This window comes from Hirundo rustica, chromosome 12 (genome assembly GCF_015227805.2).
Source record: "Hirundo rustica isolate bHirRus1 chromosome 12, bHirRus1.pri.v3, whole genome shotgun sequence".
Taxonomy (NCBI): domain Eukaryota; kingdom Metazoa; phylum Chordata; class Aves; order Passeriformes; family Hirundinidae; genus Hirundo; species Hirundo rustica.
Genome location: NC_053461.1, coordinates 17934836 through 17955350, shown reverse-complemented (window position 1 = coordinate 17955350; position 20515 = coordinate 17934836). Strand labels below are relative to the sequence as shown.

General features: G+C 43.9%; 1 protein-coding gene across 4 annotated transcripts in view; it reads left to right on the top strand.

Moving 5' to 3' along the window:
- LOC120758291 (contactin-3-like) overlaps positions 1-20515 on the top strand; it is a 97214-nt gene that overhangs the window by 31275 nt on the left and 45424 nt on the right. For all 4 annotated transcript variants that reach the window (XM_040076389.2, XM_040076391.2, XM_058422232.1 and 1 more), the window contains exon 3: positions 15212-15307. In XM_040076389.2, coding sequence (XP_039932323.1) covers positions 15212-15307 — 96 coding nt within the window. The remainder of the gene's footprint in view (positions 1-15211; positions 15308-20515) is intronic.

The following is a 20515-nucleotide window of genomic DNA, read 5'->3' as shown; positions in this document are numbered from 1 at the left end:
GACAGCAGAGTGTGTCAGGTTCCTGTTGGAAATAATCAGGAAATTCTGCATCTCCAGTGCTGCCACTCCACCCTCACAGACTGTGCTGCAAGCTCACACCTTGCACCTGCTTTGCACAATAATTCGAGGTGCTCTGCATCCAGCAAGAAGCGAAGGACTGCAAAGGAAAGCCTGGCATTCCCTTGCCTTTGGCTGTTGTTGAGCAGTGAGGACCTGGAAATGGTTTAAACCTGAATTAAAAACAGCTCCATTTGCACAGTCAAGGGTAATTAGTGTATATTTTATCCTGACTCCTCCGACGGCTGTTTTTGACTCTGGAAGCAGTGAAGAAAATCCTGAGGTAGTTTGATGTTTGATTCAGTTAAGGATTCTCCTGAAGCTCAGAGGCGGCACATGAAGATCTCACTGTCGGTAAACACTGAATGGCAGATTTTCATATGGTGTAGCTTGGGAGAGATGAGGTGCAAAGGAGAATTCTGCTTCCAAAGCTGTGCTGCATGTCCAGGAAAAGTTTTTAGCTTGATTATTTCCAGTCTTTATGTTGCCAAAGGTCATCCACTGGTAGAGACTTTACGAATTGGGTATTTTAAGGTTTGATCCCATTTCTCATTTTTAAGGTTTGCCGTGTAGGGAGATCTCATGGCCCTGGATTTATTGAGTCAGGACAGCTCTGGGGTTGTGGAATGGAAGGAAAGACATTTTCCCTGCGCTTTTCAAAACGGGCAGAAACATTTATCCTGTATCAACAACTGGAAAATAGGACAGATTCGTTCCTTGCCAGGGTGTTTTGTGCTGGCTGGGCAGCGATTCCGGCGAGCTCTGATAAGAGACAGTGTTTTCTGAGATAAGCTGCTGACAGTAATGGTGCCTTGACTTTTTGGGGAGAGGAGGTGTGTGACAGTTCTTTCTGCCTTCAGAGTTTGTAAGAATTGCCTTTGATTGCGGCTGTAGACAAGCCCCAAATCTGCTTACTAGCCTATGTAAAACTTTATTGTAGGCCATAGACTGTGGTTAAAAGTAAGACAATTACATGGCTGGATCTATTTTTTATGCATAATTTATATATAAAATCTAAAGATTCATCTCCAGCTTCACATCTCCATCCATAGCATTGCTGCAGAGGGGACATATTTCAGCTTTTGTGAGAGTTTGCCTAGTGAGTGACAGCAGTGAGCGACATATTGGAAAATATTACTTCTAATTCATTTTTTAAAGTTTTTTGAATCTGAACATGAAATACTGTATTCTGCAAAGAGGTTCTGACGAGAAAATGAAATTACATGAAAGCATAGAGGAAATGAGGGAGAAAAAGCAGTTGTTTCAGATCATAACCTCATTGGTTGGGGTGGCAGTTTCAATTCCATCTGAGTTCTCTCCAGTTCTCATCCTTTTTATGTTGGATTAAGTAACAGTTTTTGTCTTCTTATTCCCATAGCAACCTTATCTCTCTTTATTTTTTTGATGTAAATCTGCTTGTCTCTTACTATCTTTCAAAGCTTGTGCATGAATAGCTTGTGAAGGAGAGGAGTGTGGCAAGGAGAAAGCAGAGACTTTCTGGCATGGAAAATAAGGGAAGGAATATTTTGGAGCATGAAATAGAGAGCTAAAAGATGTTTGGGGTTTTTTTTTTCTCCCAAAGCTATTTATTCCGTCATTTTCCCATGCAGTTTTTTCACCAAGGCTGAAGCTTTAGTTCTGTTTTAGGATGTTGCATGAGCTTAACTCCTCCAAAAAGTTTAGGCCAGCCTACGTGCTCAGCCAGAAATACAGATTTAATGATCCGTAGCGTTATGGTTTCTATAATTTGGGAAAACTAGCACTCTGAGCAAAGCCAATCGTGCCTTGCCATGATTTTGCTCCTCATGGGACTTGGAAGCTCTCAGGAGGAGGTTGAGTTTTGGGCAGGACCCCCAGCTTTGTGTCCAGCCCTTCTCCCAGTTGGTCCAGAACTGGGAGAATCCCGGTGTTTGAGTGCTCAGAATCCCGGGGATGAGGCTCCAGGTCACAGCATAAAACCTGTTCACACAAAAGGCTGCACGTCCTCAGTTGAGCTGGTTGGCTTCAGGCATTAAGTGAAGTTGGAAAACTCAGCTGTTGATTTGTCTCCCTACAACTTTTTCTCATATTAAATACTTCCCTCGACTGGACTTGATTAATGTGTGTCTGAAGTGCGAGGGAGGCAATGAACACCAGTGTGATTTTAGGTTTTTAGACTTTATGCCTAAATTCTGAAATCTTTTCAACAGGAGCCTTTTGAAATGCTGGCTTCATTTCTGTAAAGAATATTCATAAATAACTAAAAAATTCAGGATTTCCTGCACAGCTCCCTTCACCTGGGAAAGCTCTAAATCAAAAATACTTTAATACTTTGTATGCTTGGTTTCTTTGTTTAAGAAAAGTAGCAACATTCCTTAGGATTTTTGCGTTGCAAAAACTCTGAAATATGGATTATTTGGGAAAACAGGGCTTACATTCACTGTCAAAGCAAGTCCTTGCCAAGGAAAGTATTTCAGCCCTTGATTTGTTTGTCAGAATTACCCTAATGGGGTCTTGTTAGCCCATTTAACATGCTGCTGATAATATTAAGATAATACTTAAAAATGTTTACATTACATTAATACCCCATTAAGGCCCTGATCTAAAGCCCATTGAAGTTAATAGGAACGTTCAGTAGGAATTGAATGCTTTGATCTTTCAAATGTAGTTTTTGCGAGTTTAGAAGACACGAAAATCAAACGTGAAACAGAAGCACGGCCGCGCTGTGTCCTGCCCCACCCTTCGCGGCTCAGAAACCATTGGATTTGGAGCCCCCTCAAACTGAAATAAAGATTTAGAGTATGAATTTGGGCTGTGTCTTACACCACCAAGCTGAGATGTAGAAAAAAATGCGTGTTGCTAAAAGGCTTTTCATGAGGGCTTGAAATAAGGGGGAGCTTGGCTGGGTGGCTGAGAGAATTTGACTTCGTCATTTGGTAGATGTGGGGTTTGGTTTTCTTTTTTCTTGTGTTTGTTTGTGATTTTTGGGGGGGAGGGTTGGTTTTGTGGTTTTTGGGGTGTGTTTTTGTTTGTTTTTGTTTTTTGGGATTTTTTTGTGGGGTCTTTTTTGTTTGGCTTTGTATTTGGTTGTTGTTTTTTTGTTTGTTTTGGTTTTTGTTTGGCTTTGTTTTTTGATATGTAGAGTGCCCTGGCATGGTTTTAGATATTATCTCCTTGAAGGTGTTCTTCAAATAATGCAGAGCAGATGTCCTTTTCTTTTGAGGTCACTTGGAAGATATGTAGAGAGGGATTTAGGGACGTGGTTTAGTGGGCCTTGGATGGGCTCAAGGATCTTGGAGGTCTCAACCTAAATGTTGCTGGCATTCTGTAACAAGCACAGGTGCCTTGTGATGTACAGAATTACTCTGACATTCAGTGAATTTATAAGAAATACACAGTAAAGTTTGACTGAATTAACCCCTGGCTGCAGCCCAATAAGTGTGGACAGATTGCAAAAAACAATCTCAGTGCCTTCGCTGGGTATCACATTACTTTAAATAGACTTTTTCAGGGCTCCAGTTCGCTGCCAACCTGCGTATTTTGCTTTCTGATGTTCCTTGCAAAGCAAAGCAGGCGTCTTAAAACTGAAGCAGTGGAAGTTAGAGAGCTGCTCCTGTTACACTGCCTTGCTTGTGGCTTTATTCTTGTATTGATTATGTATTTATGTCTTGTTTCTCATCCACTGTGGCACTGAGTAGTTACAGAGAGCACAGGCTGGGACTTGTGGGGAGTCTCATTTAATAACCAAGAGAATTCTCTGTACTTCTGAGAAGAGATGCAGTACCTGATTTTATTTTCCTGTTATTGCCTCTCTCAGCCCTGTGCAGCCAGACATCTTCTCTCTTCTTTTTTTTTTTTTTTTTTTTTTTTTTTTATGAAACTGTGTTTTTTCAGCCCATGACTTTTTATTAAATTGCAGTTAATGATACATATCTGAGGATTACATCACCCTGCAAGGAGCAGTTTGGCTTAGGCTGGGGATCAGCCTGCACACGGAACATCTGGCAGGGAAACGTTCTGCTCACATCCCAGCAAAAAGATTTGAGGTCCCCCCGTGTTTTGGGGGTTTTCTCCTTATGCACAAATCCCAATCTATTAAGCTCTCCCCAGCAACACTGGGATTGTACTTGTTTCTATGAGAAGAGTAGCAGAACTCAGATATTTCTCAGGAGCTGCTTTTTTTTCCCACCCCTGCAGCCTCTGTTGTTGAATTTATTAATCCATGCCGTTGCTTGCTCAGGTGTAATCCCTTGTTCAGCCACATTTATTCATCCACTGAAGGATGTGCACATTGGTCCATCATGGCATATTAAAGGTTTGCCTCCTCCTGCCACAGCTGTCATCTCTTTGACCCCTCAGTAAACTAACAGTCTTCCACATAATTTTGCTTTCATTCAAGTGTAATGCCATTACTGCGGAGGCAGACAGAATGCAATTCTCTAAAGATCTTGTCTCATTCCCTTCTCTTCCAGGGAGGTTAATGTGCTCAGATGATCCCTGCGTTTTCTTTTTGCTCTCTTGCTGCAAGGAGAGCAAAAAAACAGAGTGCTCCTGGACAATCTGTTTGGACTGGCTTTTGGGGGATGGAGCAGACTGGGAAGATGAACTCACCAGCTGGGTACAAGCTCCCTTTACCACTTGTGTTCCAAATGCCTTGCTTTGTTTCCTTAGCACTTCTTATTTCTACAGCTTTTCACAAAAATGTTACACAGATGTTTTCCTGAAACGGAAGCAACTGAGTCAAAGCCTCTTTACCCAAAACAAGCTAAGCCAGGTTTAAATATGAATGAGGCGTGGGAATCACTTGGGTCCACGGCCATTTGTCATTTACAGGTGGTACCATTCCCAAAAAACCCCAGCCCCTCCCTCAGCCTGCAGGGAATGTCTGCGGTGTCAGTGCTGTGCAGCCTGTGGCCGCAGTGATGCCTGATTTTGGGAATGCCAGCTGGGAGAGGATGGTCAGCCCCAGCAGGAATCCTGTCCCTGAGTGCAGGCTCCCTGGATGAACTTACAGTCCCCGTCACATCTATTGACTTGCAATCGCATTGATTGCCCCTACTGGACACACTGCTGTTTTACCCACTAATTAAGTTTAAAAAATCAAATGAGCCAGTGATTTGTTGGGTGTAGGGGCTGGTTCTGCGCTGCCACAGCTCCTCATCTGCTGGTTGAGCTCTTGGGTGCCAGAGGCTTCCCTGGGCATCAGATAGGTGTGTGATATGATGCTTTTGGTTTTTAATAATCTGATATTAACGGTGGTATTTTGCATTTCCTTTTCTGCTGTTAACACTCCTTTGCATTCAGGTTTTGAACCTCTGATTTCTTACTACATCTCTCTTCCTGATTTTTCTTCAGATCCTTTTCAGAATTTTTGTGCTGCTTTGGTTGGCAAAATGCAGCATTTTTCAACTTAGTGTTTCATAACTTCAGGTCTTAATAACACATGCTGCTCTTACTTTCTCTTTCATCTTTTTGTGTATCTCCTCTTTGCTTCCATTTAAAAGTAACTTTAGCATCTCCTTTAAGCCAATTGCATCTTGTCCATCCCTAATTTTTCTCCTATCTTTCCTGATGGGGATTCAGTGGAATCACTGTCTTATTTCTTCAAGAAACCTTATTGCTTCATTATAAAGCCTTCTTTAGTGGGGAAAAAAAAAAAAAAAAAAGAAAAAAAAAAAGAAAAAAATCAGCTTGTTGTGTGATTGCTTTGTATCTAAACTTGTGGGGACCTTGGCATCCTTCCACGCTCTGGTATTTACTGACTCCATGGCAAGGGTAGAATTGGTTTCTCACATCCCAGTGTCTGGGGGGTTTTGGGAAGGGGCTGCCCTGCTCCTGGTGCGCCACACGCCCTGGGTGCCATTGATCCGTGGCTGTGGAAGGTGACCGGGTAGGTCGAGGAGCTGAGTTCTCACCACAAATGCTTTGTGGGACGAATTTAATTTATTCCAAGTCATGCTTGCGAGGGTCTCCTGCTCTTCCTCCAGACACTGCAGGTCCCAGTTCGGTCTGAGCCAGGCCAAATGCAGTTTTGTCATCTGTTTGCCCCTTTGTTTAATTGTGTAACGATTATCGTTCCTGCCTTCCTGAAGCAGAACACGGGATTTGTTATCTGCGCGGGGATTACACTGACTGGGTTTTCAACGTGTCTCTCTTACATCTGGGTCAGAGCAATGATTAATATTGAAAGAGAGGTTTTGTAACCAGGCTGGAGCTCCAGCACGTGTCCTGAAAAGGCTGCTGTGATTTTTAGAGAGGCCGTGAGGGGCTGAAGTGGACGTGTGGCGGGGCGGGTGGAATTTGGGCTTGATTACAAGCGGGTGGAATTTGGGCTTGATTACAAGCGGGTGGAATTTGTCACCCTGCCCGGGCTGATCGTCCTGGGCTTGTCACTGGCAGGAGCAGTGCTCTGCTGGGGTGACAGGTGGGGCTTGCAGCACTTAGACTGGAGGAAAGGAGCTGTGCCAGGGGTTGTTCGTGTCTCCCTGTGACGGGAGATCGGGAGGAGCTGTGAGCTGTCCGTGCTGCTCTCTCAGCTATCCCTGCACGCTTCTGCTGCGTGACCCCTGTGTCAGCCCCTTCCCCACGCTGCAGTAACTCACCTGGGCTTGTCATTCTGGCTTCAGTTTGGCTGGCTGCAGCCTCTGGGTCTGTCCTGCCTCAGAAGGGCCACCAGGATCAAGTGCTTTGGCGTTGTGGTGGGCAGGGAAGCGGGGGCATCCTGCAGGGAGCCTCTCTGGAGCTGCTCCCGAATCCCTTCACCCCACACCAGGGAGCCTCTGCTGCCTGCTGGGAGCTGCTGATGGGAAGTACAAGTGTGAGAAAGTTGCTTACACAGCTCCAGAGCAGCAGAACAGCAGCCACGGGTCCGGCTCTGCGTGTTGGAGCAGCTACAAGTGACCGCTGCTCCTCTGGTGTCCCCAAACGTCCCAGCCTGGATGCAGAACAACTTCACACCTTCCACTGAGTGCTCAGACTCTTGAAAACTAATTAAACACACTCAGCAGCACTTAGGAGGTTTCCAGGTAAGGCAGGGAAGTGGCTGCTTTAATAGCAGGAAGCTCTGGGGTGAACCATCGGCCCTCGGTGCTGGAATCTCGCTGATGGGGCTTTTGGGTTGCTCCTCTGCCAATATTTGTGGTCTTAGCCAACCTTAATTCTGGTGTTTTCTACCTCCAAATAATTGAGTTTGCAGCCTCAGCGCGTTCTTTTAATTTTATTAGGGACTAGAGAGCAATAGCTGTGCGCAGTGCTGAATTGGGTTATGCAGTGGTTTTCTGCTTTTCATTAAATAATTAATTACCAGCTCGTGCTTGTGCACAGGTTGGAGATGTGACTTCATTGGGAAGCTTCACAGTTTGGCTTTCATCTTCAGCACTCAAGAAATGATTCTGCCTCATGGACTCTTCCGTGGTGTGCCTCCTGGAGATAAAGTTCTAATTTTCATTTTTGCATTTTTTATGTGAATTGGGCAAATTATTATTGTTTTAAACCTCTCCGCTGTCCACATCACAGTATCGTGGGCTTTCTTTCGATTTTTCTTCCTTATCTGCCACAGAAAATACCTGTTTGCTTGTCAGCTGCAAATGACAGTCAGGGTAAGAAATGCCTTTCCTGCATTCCTGTTCCCTGAAGTCTGTAAGGAAATAACTCCAGACCGTCTGCTTCAGCCACTTCTTGCTGCTGTGAAGGAAGAGAACAAAATCTCTTCTGGTCTGCTTTGATGTGCTCCTGAACATCCATTAAGCTACAACTTCAGTTGTAGTTGTTGCTGCACGGTGCTGGGATAGAAATAGATCATTTTTTCTTATCTCTGCTGTCCTTCTGAGCCTGCTAATGTAGTCTAATCCCAGCGAGTAACCCCAGAGATTTATAGTCAGAAATGTTTGCAGCAATTTTCCAGCACCTGTTTTATGCTCTGGTGACATCCTGGTGCTCGCTCAGCTCCTGCAGGGCTGGGAGGGGAGCACGGGGAAGAGCACATCATATCCCTGGTTCAGAAATGGTAGGTTTGAACTTCACAGGAGCAATTAATGTCACTCCCAAATGCTGCATGCAGGATACGGAGTCTGAGCTACTTCATTTGTCAAATGTGGGAATTCGCCCACCTCTTCTTTCAAGTCGTGATGTGAATAGTTAATACGGTGAAATAACTGTTCTTCCTCTGCATGAGCCGGGCAAATGCGCTCTGAAAACGTCTTATTTCTGCCTCTTTTTCTTCTCCTGCAGCAGAATTAAAAGTTTTAATTTCTCCTCGATTCCTTGGTAAATATTATTTTTGTTACCGTGTGAATCAGTCCTTGCACCTTACCCTCTCTACAGCTTACTTCAAGTGGGTTACTGAATTCAGTTATGTAGAAATAGTCACCTTCTCCAGGTTCCCTTGTGTTTTCTTGCATTAAAGAGTTGAGGCATGACATAGCTGAGGTTGAGAACCGGTTAACAGGAGAGTTAGTAAAATAAATACAAAAAATAAAAGGCCATTAGTGTCTAACACGTCCAGGTAAAAATACTGAACAGCAGCTGGGACTGGAAATAAAACCCAGGAGGTTTTGGAACAGGTAATTTTGGCAGGTTAAGGTTGGATCTCCTATTCTTGGCACATTATTTTGCTGTTGTATCTGATGGATGGGGAGGTGATTCGTTTCACTGCGCATACAGCGAAATATTTCGTATTATTTTGCTCAGCCCAGCTAAGGCCACGCATTTTGGATGAGAACACAGCTCTTTGGAAGGCCTGTGAACATTGGATTCTTCTGCTGACTCACAGGTTGGTGGTTTCTGGTGATGAAATATTTTATAATAAATACTTGGGGCAGAATCTGTCCATTTCTCTGTGGAAAGGTGGCATCTCTGCAAACGTGAAGGACTGAAGTCAGTGGCAGGAAAAAAATAACAAACAAATACCTTGTCATCAGCATGTTCCCAGTGCTTTAGAACTGAGCTGTTGCAGGATGGTTTTCATTGATTTATTTATTGAGGAAAGGCTTTTTGGGAGCACTACTGCATATTTAATAAATAAACAAACCTTCAGATAATTAGAGCTCGATCTGGCAGGGCTTTGGCCATCTGTTTAACTATTAAAATGTGAATAGTCTGGTGTGCTTCAGCGCTACACCTGCTTTGTGGTTACGAGGGCTGGCGCTTAGTAGACTGTCAGGATGTTCTTAGGGCTTGTTTTGGGAAAGTATTAGAGGGAAAAAAAAATCTGTGTTGCATCTGAGAAGTCGACTGTAGGATAATTTCCTTGAGCAAACATCCTTGCCTCCTGAGATACTCCTCAAATTGCCTGAATTGCTTTGTTCAGTGCTGTGTTTGCCTGGAGTTGAGCGGTAATTCCCGGATAATATGAATTTATGAAAGGCGTATTTTTGGAAATACCTGTTGGAGAACATTTTTCTTTCAAAACACGCATTTCCCTAGTAACGCTGTTAGGCTTTGGTTTGCTTTTTTCCCCGTTCCTTCAGTTCATTTTTGCCGGTTCAAAGCGTATTTTAAAAAAATACTCCCTGCTTATCGGATGTTGACTCAACTTTCAAGCTATTAATATTCTTTTCCTGCCTTTTTTTTTTTATAATCTCTGCTGACTCTGGTCCCTTCCTTCAGTTCCACAGAGCCCACAGATCAGCTCATCCCTCTCTGTCCGTCTTTCTCCTCGTTATTGCAAACTCTTCCACCTCTTCCCATGCTGGCATCTCCTCCTCACCACGCTCTGATACATCTGTGCCAATTTATTTTTGTAGCTTTTCCTGCTTGCGTTTATATGACACAGAGTTTTGAATTATTCTCCTTTAATTGGTGCGAGAGCATTTAATTTCGCCCTGTTTCGTATTTTCCTGCACCTCGAGTAGATTCAAGGGAAGGGGAAGAGTTTGAAAGATTTGTAAGGTTTTGTTTTGGGGTTTTTTTGCTGCTGTTGATAGGCTCCAGCAGCCTGTTCATCCCAGCAGGGCTCACCTGTGAGATACTCAGCATTTCATGGGATGGAAACAACCTGCAGGGTCTGCTCTGCACCGTGGTTTGCTGCATTTCATTGGCAGTATTTCTGTGGACACTCAGGTGGGATCTGCTGGCGGGGTTGATGTGAGCAGAGATGGGGGCAGTATTTCCAAATGCAGAAGTTGTCCGGAGTAGCATTTCGGGTGTAAAATGAGGGTGGGAGGTTGTTTTGCTTGCCCTGCTGTGGTGCTTTCGGGGCATAAAGCGCAAGTTCAGCAGAAAGGGATTTTGTAGAGGTTGGTGTGCAATTCTGTGGTTCCCCTGAAGCACCAGCCTGACCAAGTGAAACCCTGGAGATGCTTCCCCAGCAGCCTCCATCTCTCCTCAAGTGAGAAATCACCCCCAGCCTGCCTGCTCTGAGTAATGTTCGCTGTTAATATTTTTATCCCCTTCCTCTGCCTGGCAGAAATTGATCACAGAGATCATTTTTGGTCTCCTCCCTTGCTCCTGCCTCAGTGTGATTCTCCCAGGCTCGATTGGGAAGGCAGCAGGAGGTTTTTCACCACCTGGTGTGTTGGGGTTAACACCCTAAACATCCCAAATATCCTGGTGGAAATTAATTCTGCCAATTCAGTTCTGGGCACCTGTGTAAAGAAACACGAAATTCATGACCACAGCAAAGCCTTGATACAGCAGATTTTGGGATGCAGATGGTGGGGTTTGTTTGTGCACACAGGTGAGTTAGGGGCTGGTGGTGAAGTTTGTTGGGTTTTGTGGTTTTGGTTTTTTTTCTTTTTAAAGAAACAGATTGGTGCTAGTCTGTTTTCTCCAGCAGTTCTCATTACCAGCACAGCTATTAGAACGTGCTGAGGCTGTTATTTGCCCTCAAGAGCTGAGAGAGTGGAATTTCCGATCTTTTTAATAATGTGACTTTTACCAGGGCGAGTGGGCTGCGAATTAGTGCTTCATTATGGGCTGACATCAAGCAGAGTCCTCACTTCAGAATTACCCACTCAAGAAAACAGCTTAGATTTGGTTGTCTGACTCATTTAGGCACTTGAACATCCTACCAATACAGAATTATACCTAAAGTATGTTTAACAAGTTCTGCTCCTTTGAAAAACAGCGGGTCTGATGCAGCAATACAATAAATATTTTCGTGGCTATTAAGGGACAATTATGTTTGTAGAGCTTGAATCCTTGTTCTGCAGTTTTCAAAACGTGGTAGAATTGCTAATAAACAGGTGCTGACAATAAAGAGCAATTGATACAAGCGTGATGAGATGCTTGGGTGTTGCTGGACTTGGAGCTGGAAACCTGAAATTAAAAAAAAAAAAATTACCTAGCTGGAAAACTGAATCCTGCTCCTCTCACAGTGAATATGTTCTGTGTATTGCTTAAAAAAAAAAAAAAAAAAAAATTAATAGGGCTTGGTGTAAATTCTAGCAGTGCCTGCAAATCTTACAAAGTTCCTGTGTACAGGATTGGTGTCTGGGGGTGAAATATCACCCAGGTTCCTTGACAAAATACGACATAACTCAGCACTGCCACACGCCAGCAGCTGTGTGTGTGTGGAGCAGCTCTGTCATCAGAAATGCTCTGAATTTTTCAAGGCAGGGTGTTCTGCGCCTCCTCAGAGCATGGCTGTGGTATTTGATGTGGTTTTGCCCCTGTCCTCTGCCTCCCTTCGTGGTTACACAAATGTAGGAGGTGCTGGCGGTGGATGTGGTCAGCGAGCTCTGCAGACGAGTTCTGATTTATTCTTTTATGACATGTCGCTGTTTTCGGTCTCCTTGACCTTACAGAGGTGCTCCAGGTCGCGTTTTCCCCTCACGAATCCACAAATCCGCGTTTTTTAGTTGTGCTGAGTGTCACAGGAGTGTTTGAGGCTCACGTTACTGTCACTCCTCATTTTGGAATCTTTCTCAGCGGCTTTAAGTCTCGGTGCTTGAGACTGGAAACTTGGCTTGCCAGAGAGAAGGAGAGAACCCAGTGGAATCTGCAGTTTTCACATCCTTTCTGTACGGGCAGGAAGTCGTTTTGTTGTTCTCACTTTGGGCAGAATCGAAGTCTGTTCAACAAAGCTGAATTGCGGGTTTTTTCCCTCAGTTTTATTGCAATGGTACGTGGATTTCAGTGATACAAGTTCATGGACTTGGTACTAAAGCAATGAGGCAAACACATGTATTAGTAGGGGAAAGGAGGAGAAAATGCTGTTTCAGGAGTCAGAAAGCCTCAGTTGCTGGTTTTAAACTTCCTTCTACATGGCAGACTATAAACAGGCAATAAAAGCATTTAATTGGCAAATTACAGTTCTAGCTTGGCTTTTATGTTGGATTTTTTTTCCCTCGTAGTCAGGAATTTTTTGTAACATTTTTACCAAAGTATTTTCAGTGGCAGGATTAGAGCCTTTGCCCGGTAGGGTTTAGTAATTAACTGGTTAATTTTGTCTGTGAATAGTTGCATTTCAGATGAAAGGAGATTAGAAGTGGGGTGTAATAAATGCAAGGGAGAAGTGAAAAGATGAAGGCAAGAGAAACTAATGGAAGCACTTCAGTTTGGTGACCAGTCTGGGAGAGTTTTAAAAACCAGCTGGTGAATAAACCAGTCTTTAGTCCAGCAGACAAAATGCAGAAATACTTGAGGTGTTTCTGGCCTTTTCTTTCGCTGAGCAGTGGGATATTGTCATCCCACGGGTGCTGAAAAGCCAGTCCGGTTCTGGCTCACCACTCCTCAGAACCATCCTCTGTCCTCATCTCTGTTCTTTGCTTCTGGTTATATTTTATCTACTGAGGCATTTCGGCGGGAAAAGAGCCTCAGATTTCAGGGATACAATTCCATCTGTAAAAATAAACAAGCTTTGCCATTATTAGTCCACCTTTTAAGGTGTTTTATTTACCCAGAGGACTTAATGTCCCTTCCCAATGAGTTCTTGTAATAATAAGTTTTGTTGGAAGATACAGCACTGCTCCCTGGTGTTATTGTGCTTGGGACAGTGGCTTTATTAAAACAAACAAACAAACAAAAACCTCGCAAAGAAGCTCAAGGATAAACAATCACTTTTGATATACTTCCAAACATGCCTGGATTTTACCTCCAGTCCCCTGAGTCCGCTGCAGGAACACCAGAAAATCCCACCAGCGTCGTGTTTAGAAGCAGCCCGTGCTCTCCAAGGTCAGAGGCTGGGACTTCACTGTGCAATGCTAATAAAGAACCCTGCTCCTGGTGTGCATGTTGATTTTGCATTGTGGTCAAAGCCGTGCCAGGCAAGAGAAATACAGAAGTTTGTAGGGAAATTAAGTGACGGTATTTTGGCAGCTGTGTGGTGAGTCAGGTAGTTGGGCTGCTGTGGAAGGTGGGATGGGGAGCTTCCTGCTAATTTGTGGAAAATCATTCTTTTATTGCAGCGTGGCTCATATTCTCCATTTTTGGATGGAGTGCGTGGCTTCTTCTTTTCCCCAAAACCTGTTTTTCTGTGACAGCAGTCTTCACCTGCAATCAGCGATCAATAATTCCAGTTTTTTACAGCATGGGTGGGTCCTCTTTGGTTACCTCTGTGGGATGACTGCCTTCCCAATCCTCCAGCATGTCCCACATCCCTTCCCGAGGTGCTCCCAGCCCAGTCCCATCCTGCCCATACAATCTGTTGGACAGCACAAAGACAAGGAAGGTTCTGAGGGTCTGTAGTTGCAATAAATGGGCTTAAAAACCCATTTCACTTAATGGAAATTGTATTATTTAAGATTAAGACTTGTGGTGGTTGTGACGTAGGAGGGCAAAATGTGGTTTAAATTAATTTTACATGTGTAAAGTGGTAATTCTTTGGGTGTGATTCACCCTGAAACAGAACAGTGTGTGTTCTCTGAGGTGCTGTCAGCTCCTGGTTTTCCCTTCCATGGCTCTGGGGAATGGTGTTGGGCTTGAAAGGCCTGAAATAACCATTTAAGGCTGTGCTGTTTTGATCCCTGAGTGAAATCGGTTTGGCTGGGGTTGTATGTGACTTTGACACCGTGTCCAGCAAAAGGATCTGAGTTTATTCCGAGCATACCTGCGTGAAAATTCACTTGGAAAGCTGAAAACAGCCCTTCTGAGAGGCATTCCCGTGAAGTTCATGTGCACTGACAGAGGATTGTACAGCACTCTCCTACTGCAGCATTTTTTAAAGGAGGCATTGAAATTCTGATCGCTCTTATTCAGTGTTCTCACTGTAACAGCTGTTGCTTTGCAGTAATAAAAACCCGCTATATTTTGGGGAAATAGCTACTGTTGGTCAACTCACTGCTCCTATTATGCTTGGTTATAAAGACAGCCTTATTTAAAGACTGTGTTAGTTTAGTATCCTATACAAGGTTATAAACAGATTTTTTTTTTTTAAATTGCCTGCTTCTCTGTTACAGAAAAATATATGGTTTATTTATGGAAAAGCCTTTGTTAGTGTGGGACTAAGATCTTGGTGTGTGTTACATGTTGTATTTAGCTGAGTTTAAGGGTATAATGAGGCCCAGCTTTCTTGGGTGTTGACTCACCAGGTAGAGGGAAGGCCAATCTAAATTTATGATAAAATATTTACATTTATGGGAGCCGAAGAGTTTGCTTCCCCCCAGGAAGTGCTGGACAATGCTGTGTGTGATTTTTGGGGTGTGCTGTGCAAGGCCAGGAGATGGACTCAATAATCCCTGTGGATCCCTTCCACCTCAGGGTGTGCTGTGATCCTTACACAGCTTAAAATAATCCCAGAGAGCCGAGGCCAGGCTGGGTCAGCACACCGAGGTGCAAAGCCCTGGTTTAATGATGCTCCAGGGGATTCTCCTGCGGGAATACCATCCAGGAGGTTCCTTTCTCCTGGGATAGATCCATATCTAGCTGGTATTAATGTTATTTTACACTGGACATGGGAGCCTAGCAGGATCTTGATGCTGTGTTCATCGTAGCCTTCATTCCCAAAGAAACAGTGGCTTAAGGATGTATTTTTAATCCATTGGCTCCTTTTCGGTTGTCAAAGCCGGGGTAGCAGAAGCCAGGCATAAGAACAAAATTAGCCAGAGGATCTGTTTGATTATCTCCCTGCAGATTAGTCCTTCCAGCCCTAATTCCGTCATCCTCCCTCGTGCCGAGCTGCCTTTTCTCCTGCCGGGTTTCGTTGCAGACCGGGAGTTCGGGAGGTCAGGATTTCGGGGTGCCAGTCTCCTGTCCGTTGGTGTTTCCTGATTCCCTGCTCGCTTGTGTTTCCTGGCAGATGTGGAGAGCTCCAGGACGAAGATGAGGAGCGCGGTGTCGGTGCGGGAGGGCCAGGGGGTCGTGCTGCTCTGTGGGACCCCGCCCCGGGCTGGAGGTAAGGGGGACCCTCGGGGCTGGTGGGGCTGGGCAACACCTGGAAACACTAAAGAGCGGAATTACAGCAAAATCTGAGTTCTGGAGTGAACGCAGGGAGAGAGAAACCAAAAACAAAGGGGGAGGGAGGGAAGTATTTAAGAGGATTTACTTTTATCTTTAAATGCCTTTCTGGTTCCTGGTAATTTCTGTGCACTTAATGTGTCTGGTTTTTATGGGATTTCCTGTAATTAATGGAGTCTCTTCTGGAGTTACATTCTGCCCAATTTCACAATTGCTGAGCCTGGATGAATCTGTTTTTCCCTGCAAGCGGAGAATTGCAGAGAGGAGATGGTTGTCTCTAACCGTGCTGGTGTCTGCCCGTGTTCTCGCAGTCAGGACGTTCTGTGGTGGGATGGGATGATGCTGGGGAATTTGAACCGCTGCTGCACTGAGGGGCTGGGAAAACTGGATGCATGGATTCTCGGTGGACCAAAAGTTGCAAGTACCTTTCACCCCTCATTCTGCATCTGCAGTCTTTGACTAATTGCTATGGAGCCTCGAGTAATATCTGAAAGGAACTGGGTTTATTGTTTTTAATTGATACAGAGTGTCGCTATTGAAGGGCTGGGATGTTAAACATTAGATTTGATTGCAAAGACAAGGTAATAGAAGCTAGACATTATATTCAATAATATAGGTGTTGTGGCCTCATAAATTTGGCAGAGTCCAAGCAGACGCAGCCATAAAGTGGCAATTTTACAACTGTCTGAGCTTGCAGAATTTTTTCCCCTCTAAACTGATACGTGCTCTTAAATCATCTTTATAGCCTTACAACAGCTTTGTCTTTCAGCAGCTGAGAAAATGGGTCGTTCTCCCAGCTATCTGTAAGAATTAGAATGATTAAATTTTCCTTCTAGATGCAGTCCAAGGTCTGAACCGCCCCAGCTGTTGTTACAGCTGTGTCCTGTGTGTGCCTTTGCACCCAGAGGTGATGGCCAAGCTGAGACAGCGCTGCCTGACTCTGGCAAGGTTTAAGTTTGAGGTGTGGGACAGGAGGTGATGCCAGATGTTCTCGTGGTGCTGAGAACAGTGGTTGGAAGAGGTGAGAATTCCTCTTGCAGTCAGCAGATGGGAGATGATTGGCACCCCCCCACTAATCGTGGTATTCATGCAAAAAACGGAGCTGAGCGCTCCCAGAGTTACCAAATGGGACTGAGAACTCCTACCAGAATTATTTCAAACCCTTGGATCTGTCTGAGAGCTGGAGGATTAGCTGTTAAAAGTTTTCAGGAGACATGGAGCAAGGTGGAAAAAACTTCTCACTGAAATGAAGCTGCAGCAAGGTGACGTCAAGCACGCAGTGCCCCTGACAGGGTGGGATGCAGGGCAGGAAGTGTGGGATAAAACATCCAGCCAGGAAGCAGAAGTGGTTTGTTAGGAAGGGCAGGGATGGTTTAGGACCAGCTGATGTGGCCTGAGGGATGTTCAGCCCTTTCCAGATCAGTGAGCTGACTTTTTTTTTTTTTTTTCCACTTTGAGTCTGTATTTATTGCGCTGAGCTATCAGATAATTCCAGACAACGCCAGTTCTAAAAACCTTCTCCACCAGCTTATTTCCTCTCCCCCTGTAGCCTCCAAAATACTCTGCTTTTGTTTTCTGGCGTGTTGTGCAGTTTCTGAGATCTTGCTAACTTAATTGCACTTATTTCTTGCATTCTCTGTAAAGAGTTTGCAAGAAGAGGCTTGATTAAATAGTGATTATTCCTCCACGTACAGCATCCCAGTTACAATAGAAACCAACGTTCATCCCCAAAGAAATGCCAGTTCGGAGTATGGAAAAAGAAAATTGCTTCCCTTCTACAATTCATCCTATTTTTTGCCTTGCTTATCTCAGGCACAGATATTTACATAAGTCATATGAATGTCCCTTTTCAGCGGGGAGCAAATTATTCCTGCAGTTAGCAGTGGTTTTGTCCTTTGGAGTGTGCAGTTCCAGCTCCACTGGGGTGTGGACATCCAGCATTAAACCAACAATGAAACTCCATTTACGAATCACAAACCACTCCAGTACTTTTCTTTAGAGTTACCACATTTCCCCTTTCTGGAAATTAAATCAAATTCCCTTTTTTAGCAGTCTTGTTTGGGATTTACTGAGTGGAAGATTTGGTAAACAACTGGCTTTGGGTGTGAAGATTTTCACACCCCCCCCTCCCCCAGTATTTTTCTGATCCAGGCTGGTTTTATGTTCAGTCCTCTAAGTTGTATCATAATTGAGCAATGGTGTTTGGATAATTAAGATGCTCATCTGTCATCGTTCTGCCTGGCCATACCTCTTGCTCTTTGAATTCTATTGCAGGGAACCTATTAAAATACCCTTTTTTTTGCCACCAAAAATCAGTAAATCATCTCACCCACGTACTCAAAATAACATCAGAAATGGATTTGTGTAGCTCTCCTGCTACTTCCTCTGTTGTTACAACCTTTTAATTGCACCGAAATCTCTACAGCTGTTTTGACTTTTTACCGTGTTTCTGTTATGTCTTTAATGGTTTTAAAGGGCTGTCAATCCAGCAAACATCTCAATATCCCAAACTTAATGTTGGACACAGTTAATGTGCAGCTGGTTAAAAAACATTCATGTGATGCTAATTTTTGCCCATTCTGCCAAGAATGGGAAAAGCTAGACATATGGAGATCTAAAAATGATTTTCCTCTGCTATTGATTTTGTTCCAAAATTGGTATCTAACGACTGACAAAGCCCTCAGTAAAGCAAATCTGAGTTTCCTGCAGGGTTTTACCTCCTGTTACTACCGTACTGCATTGTGATTATTATGTAGCTTTTCTTCAGCTGTTATTTCTGTTTCTGTATATTGCGATTTTTATTTGTTTAGTACAGTCGGTTTTCCTCATCTGACATTGATTTTGGATTTTTTTGAGGTATTTCTGCTCTTGGAGAGGGGAGGAGGCAATGATGATTTTTTTAATGGTAGAAGTGAAGATTTGCTTGATGGTTATTTGAACATCTCAACAAATTTTAGTTTGCCTGGAAAAACTAAAATTGGTTTTATGTTAGTTTTACATTGGTGTACTTCTGCTGCATGATTCCCACGGGGAATGTGACCATAACCCAGGAGAACTTCAATAAATAAATAAGAATTTTGTGGAGCTGGCGAGCTGTTGCTTGGAAATTGCAAGGGAATTCTGCTTTCTTCCTAATTAGCCTTGTGTGCTCTGTGTTCCTGTTTCATGCAATACGGCAGGGATGTTCCTACACGGATAAAGCAGCAAGGATTTGCCCTCCCTCTTCATATAAACTCCTTGATAAATGTAGATTTAATCCATAAATGAGGCTGGATTTGAAGGACAGGAATCAATTCAGCTCCGGGCATATTGTGCCAGAGTTGTGACACGCTGGTAGGAAATAATATTAGATCATGGAAAAATAGATCCCAGTTTATTGCTCAGTGTTTGCTGTGACAAATCCTTCACTGAATAATGTCATGTCTGTTCCAAACGAGTGTTTAGACTTGCAAATTTTTGCTCGTGTCTCTTGTATTGCCATTTGGAGACCTGCAAGTTCCAGCAGGGCTCTGCTTCATGAATAACGTGGCATGGAAAGAGTCTCAGATGCCAGAAATGTTTGGATGCTCTGATTGCTTGTCTTCTGCAACTCCTGAATAGCAACGTCCTATTTTTCAGGGAACTGTAATTTGAATTAATTTTAGGTATTTGGCTTTGGAAACGTTTCATACTTTCAGAGCAAACTGGAACAGGTGGAACTCCAGAATCTGATTTCTTTCCTGCTGCACATCAGTGTTTTGTGGAAAGGTTTGGGTTGGAAGAGACCTGGAAAGATCTGATTCCACCCCATGGGCAGGGACACCTTCCCCTGTCCCAGGCTGCTCCCAGCCCCAGTGTCCAGCCTGGCCTTGGGCACTGCCAGGGATCCAGGGGCAGCCACAGCTGCTCTGGGCACCCTGTGCCAGGGCCCCAGAACCCTCCCAGGGAGGGATTCCTTCCCAATATCCCATCTGAACTCCCCTTTCACCATCCTGGTTTTGCACCTTTCCTTCCTGCTTTCATTGTGGATGACACACCCCTGGGCATCAGCAGTAAATCACACTCGCTGAGCTTCTTGCACAAAAAATGTATTCTAATGAGAGTGGTACCTTGAATATTGTAAGAGCATTGGCCTTAAAAATGGCTCCATGGTGTTCCTGTGCTGTTTCAATCTGCCAAGGAAGAATGGCGTTTTTATTTAAAAACATATTTTTCAATAGTCCTGCTGGTGTCATCATCATCATCTGCACAAATTTCAGCTGACAGTTTGAAATCAAATGGTACCTGAGAGACACTTCTGTTTGTCCATGTGAGGGGAAATAATACATGTTCACAGCTGGATCTTCCGATGATTTCTGTCTGCCAGAGCATTATTTTCATCAGCAGCACCAAACCAATGCTGCTCTGCACTTTGTCAAATGCAGCCTTTCTGAAGCGCTTTTTTCTTTTGATAAACCTGTGCTCCAGGCTGAAATTAATATGTCTTATTTCTATATTCGTGCACCATCTTCAGCTGGTTCATAGTGCAGGTTTTTAAGCTGACACAGAGGTGGATCAGTGACCTAAGAAGCTTTATAGCAGTTTCTTACCCCAGAATCTCACAGAACTCTTTAACTCCACGTTCTGTTGTGGGAAGAATGGGAGGATGGAGAGAAAAAGGAAGAAGTAGATTAGGAAGAACCAAATTGGAAGAAAAAAAATTCAGGTTGAACCTTTTCACTTACCCAGTCCCAGATATCTCAGTGATGCCCTGGGGAAAAGAGGAGAAAACTGGAGACAATAACTGCATTTGACTCTCCACCAGGGTTATTTTTATCCCTAAATCGTGACTGTGGGGTATTTGTCCTCCAGCTCTTTATTATCTTCTCGTCTAAAATGTTTGGGTTTTTCTTTGGAAACAGGATAATTGATTAGGAAGAGGCAGGAGGGAGGTGGCTGCAGTCCCAGCTGATCCCAGCGCTCGGGACAAGAGTGCTGAGAAAGATTTTTGTTCTTCACGAGGGTTTTATCAAATACCTTCTGCTAAAAGAGTGCTAGAGTACCAAATGAAAGCGTCACTAATTACTGCTGCCACGTATAAATATTGGTGCTTTGCTTTGAAAGTTGACTCCTGGGTATTTCCATTAGTTTCCCTCGGTTTATGTCTCTAATATTTAACATTCACAAG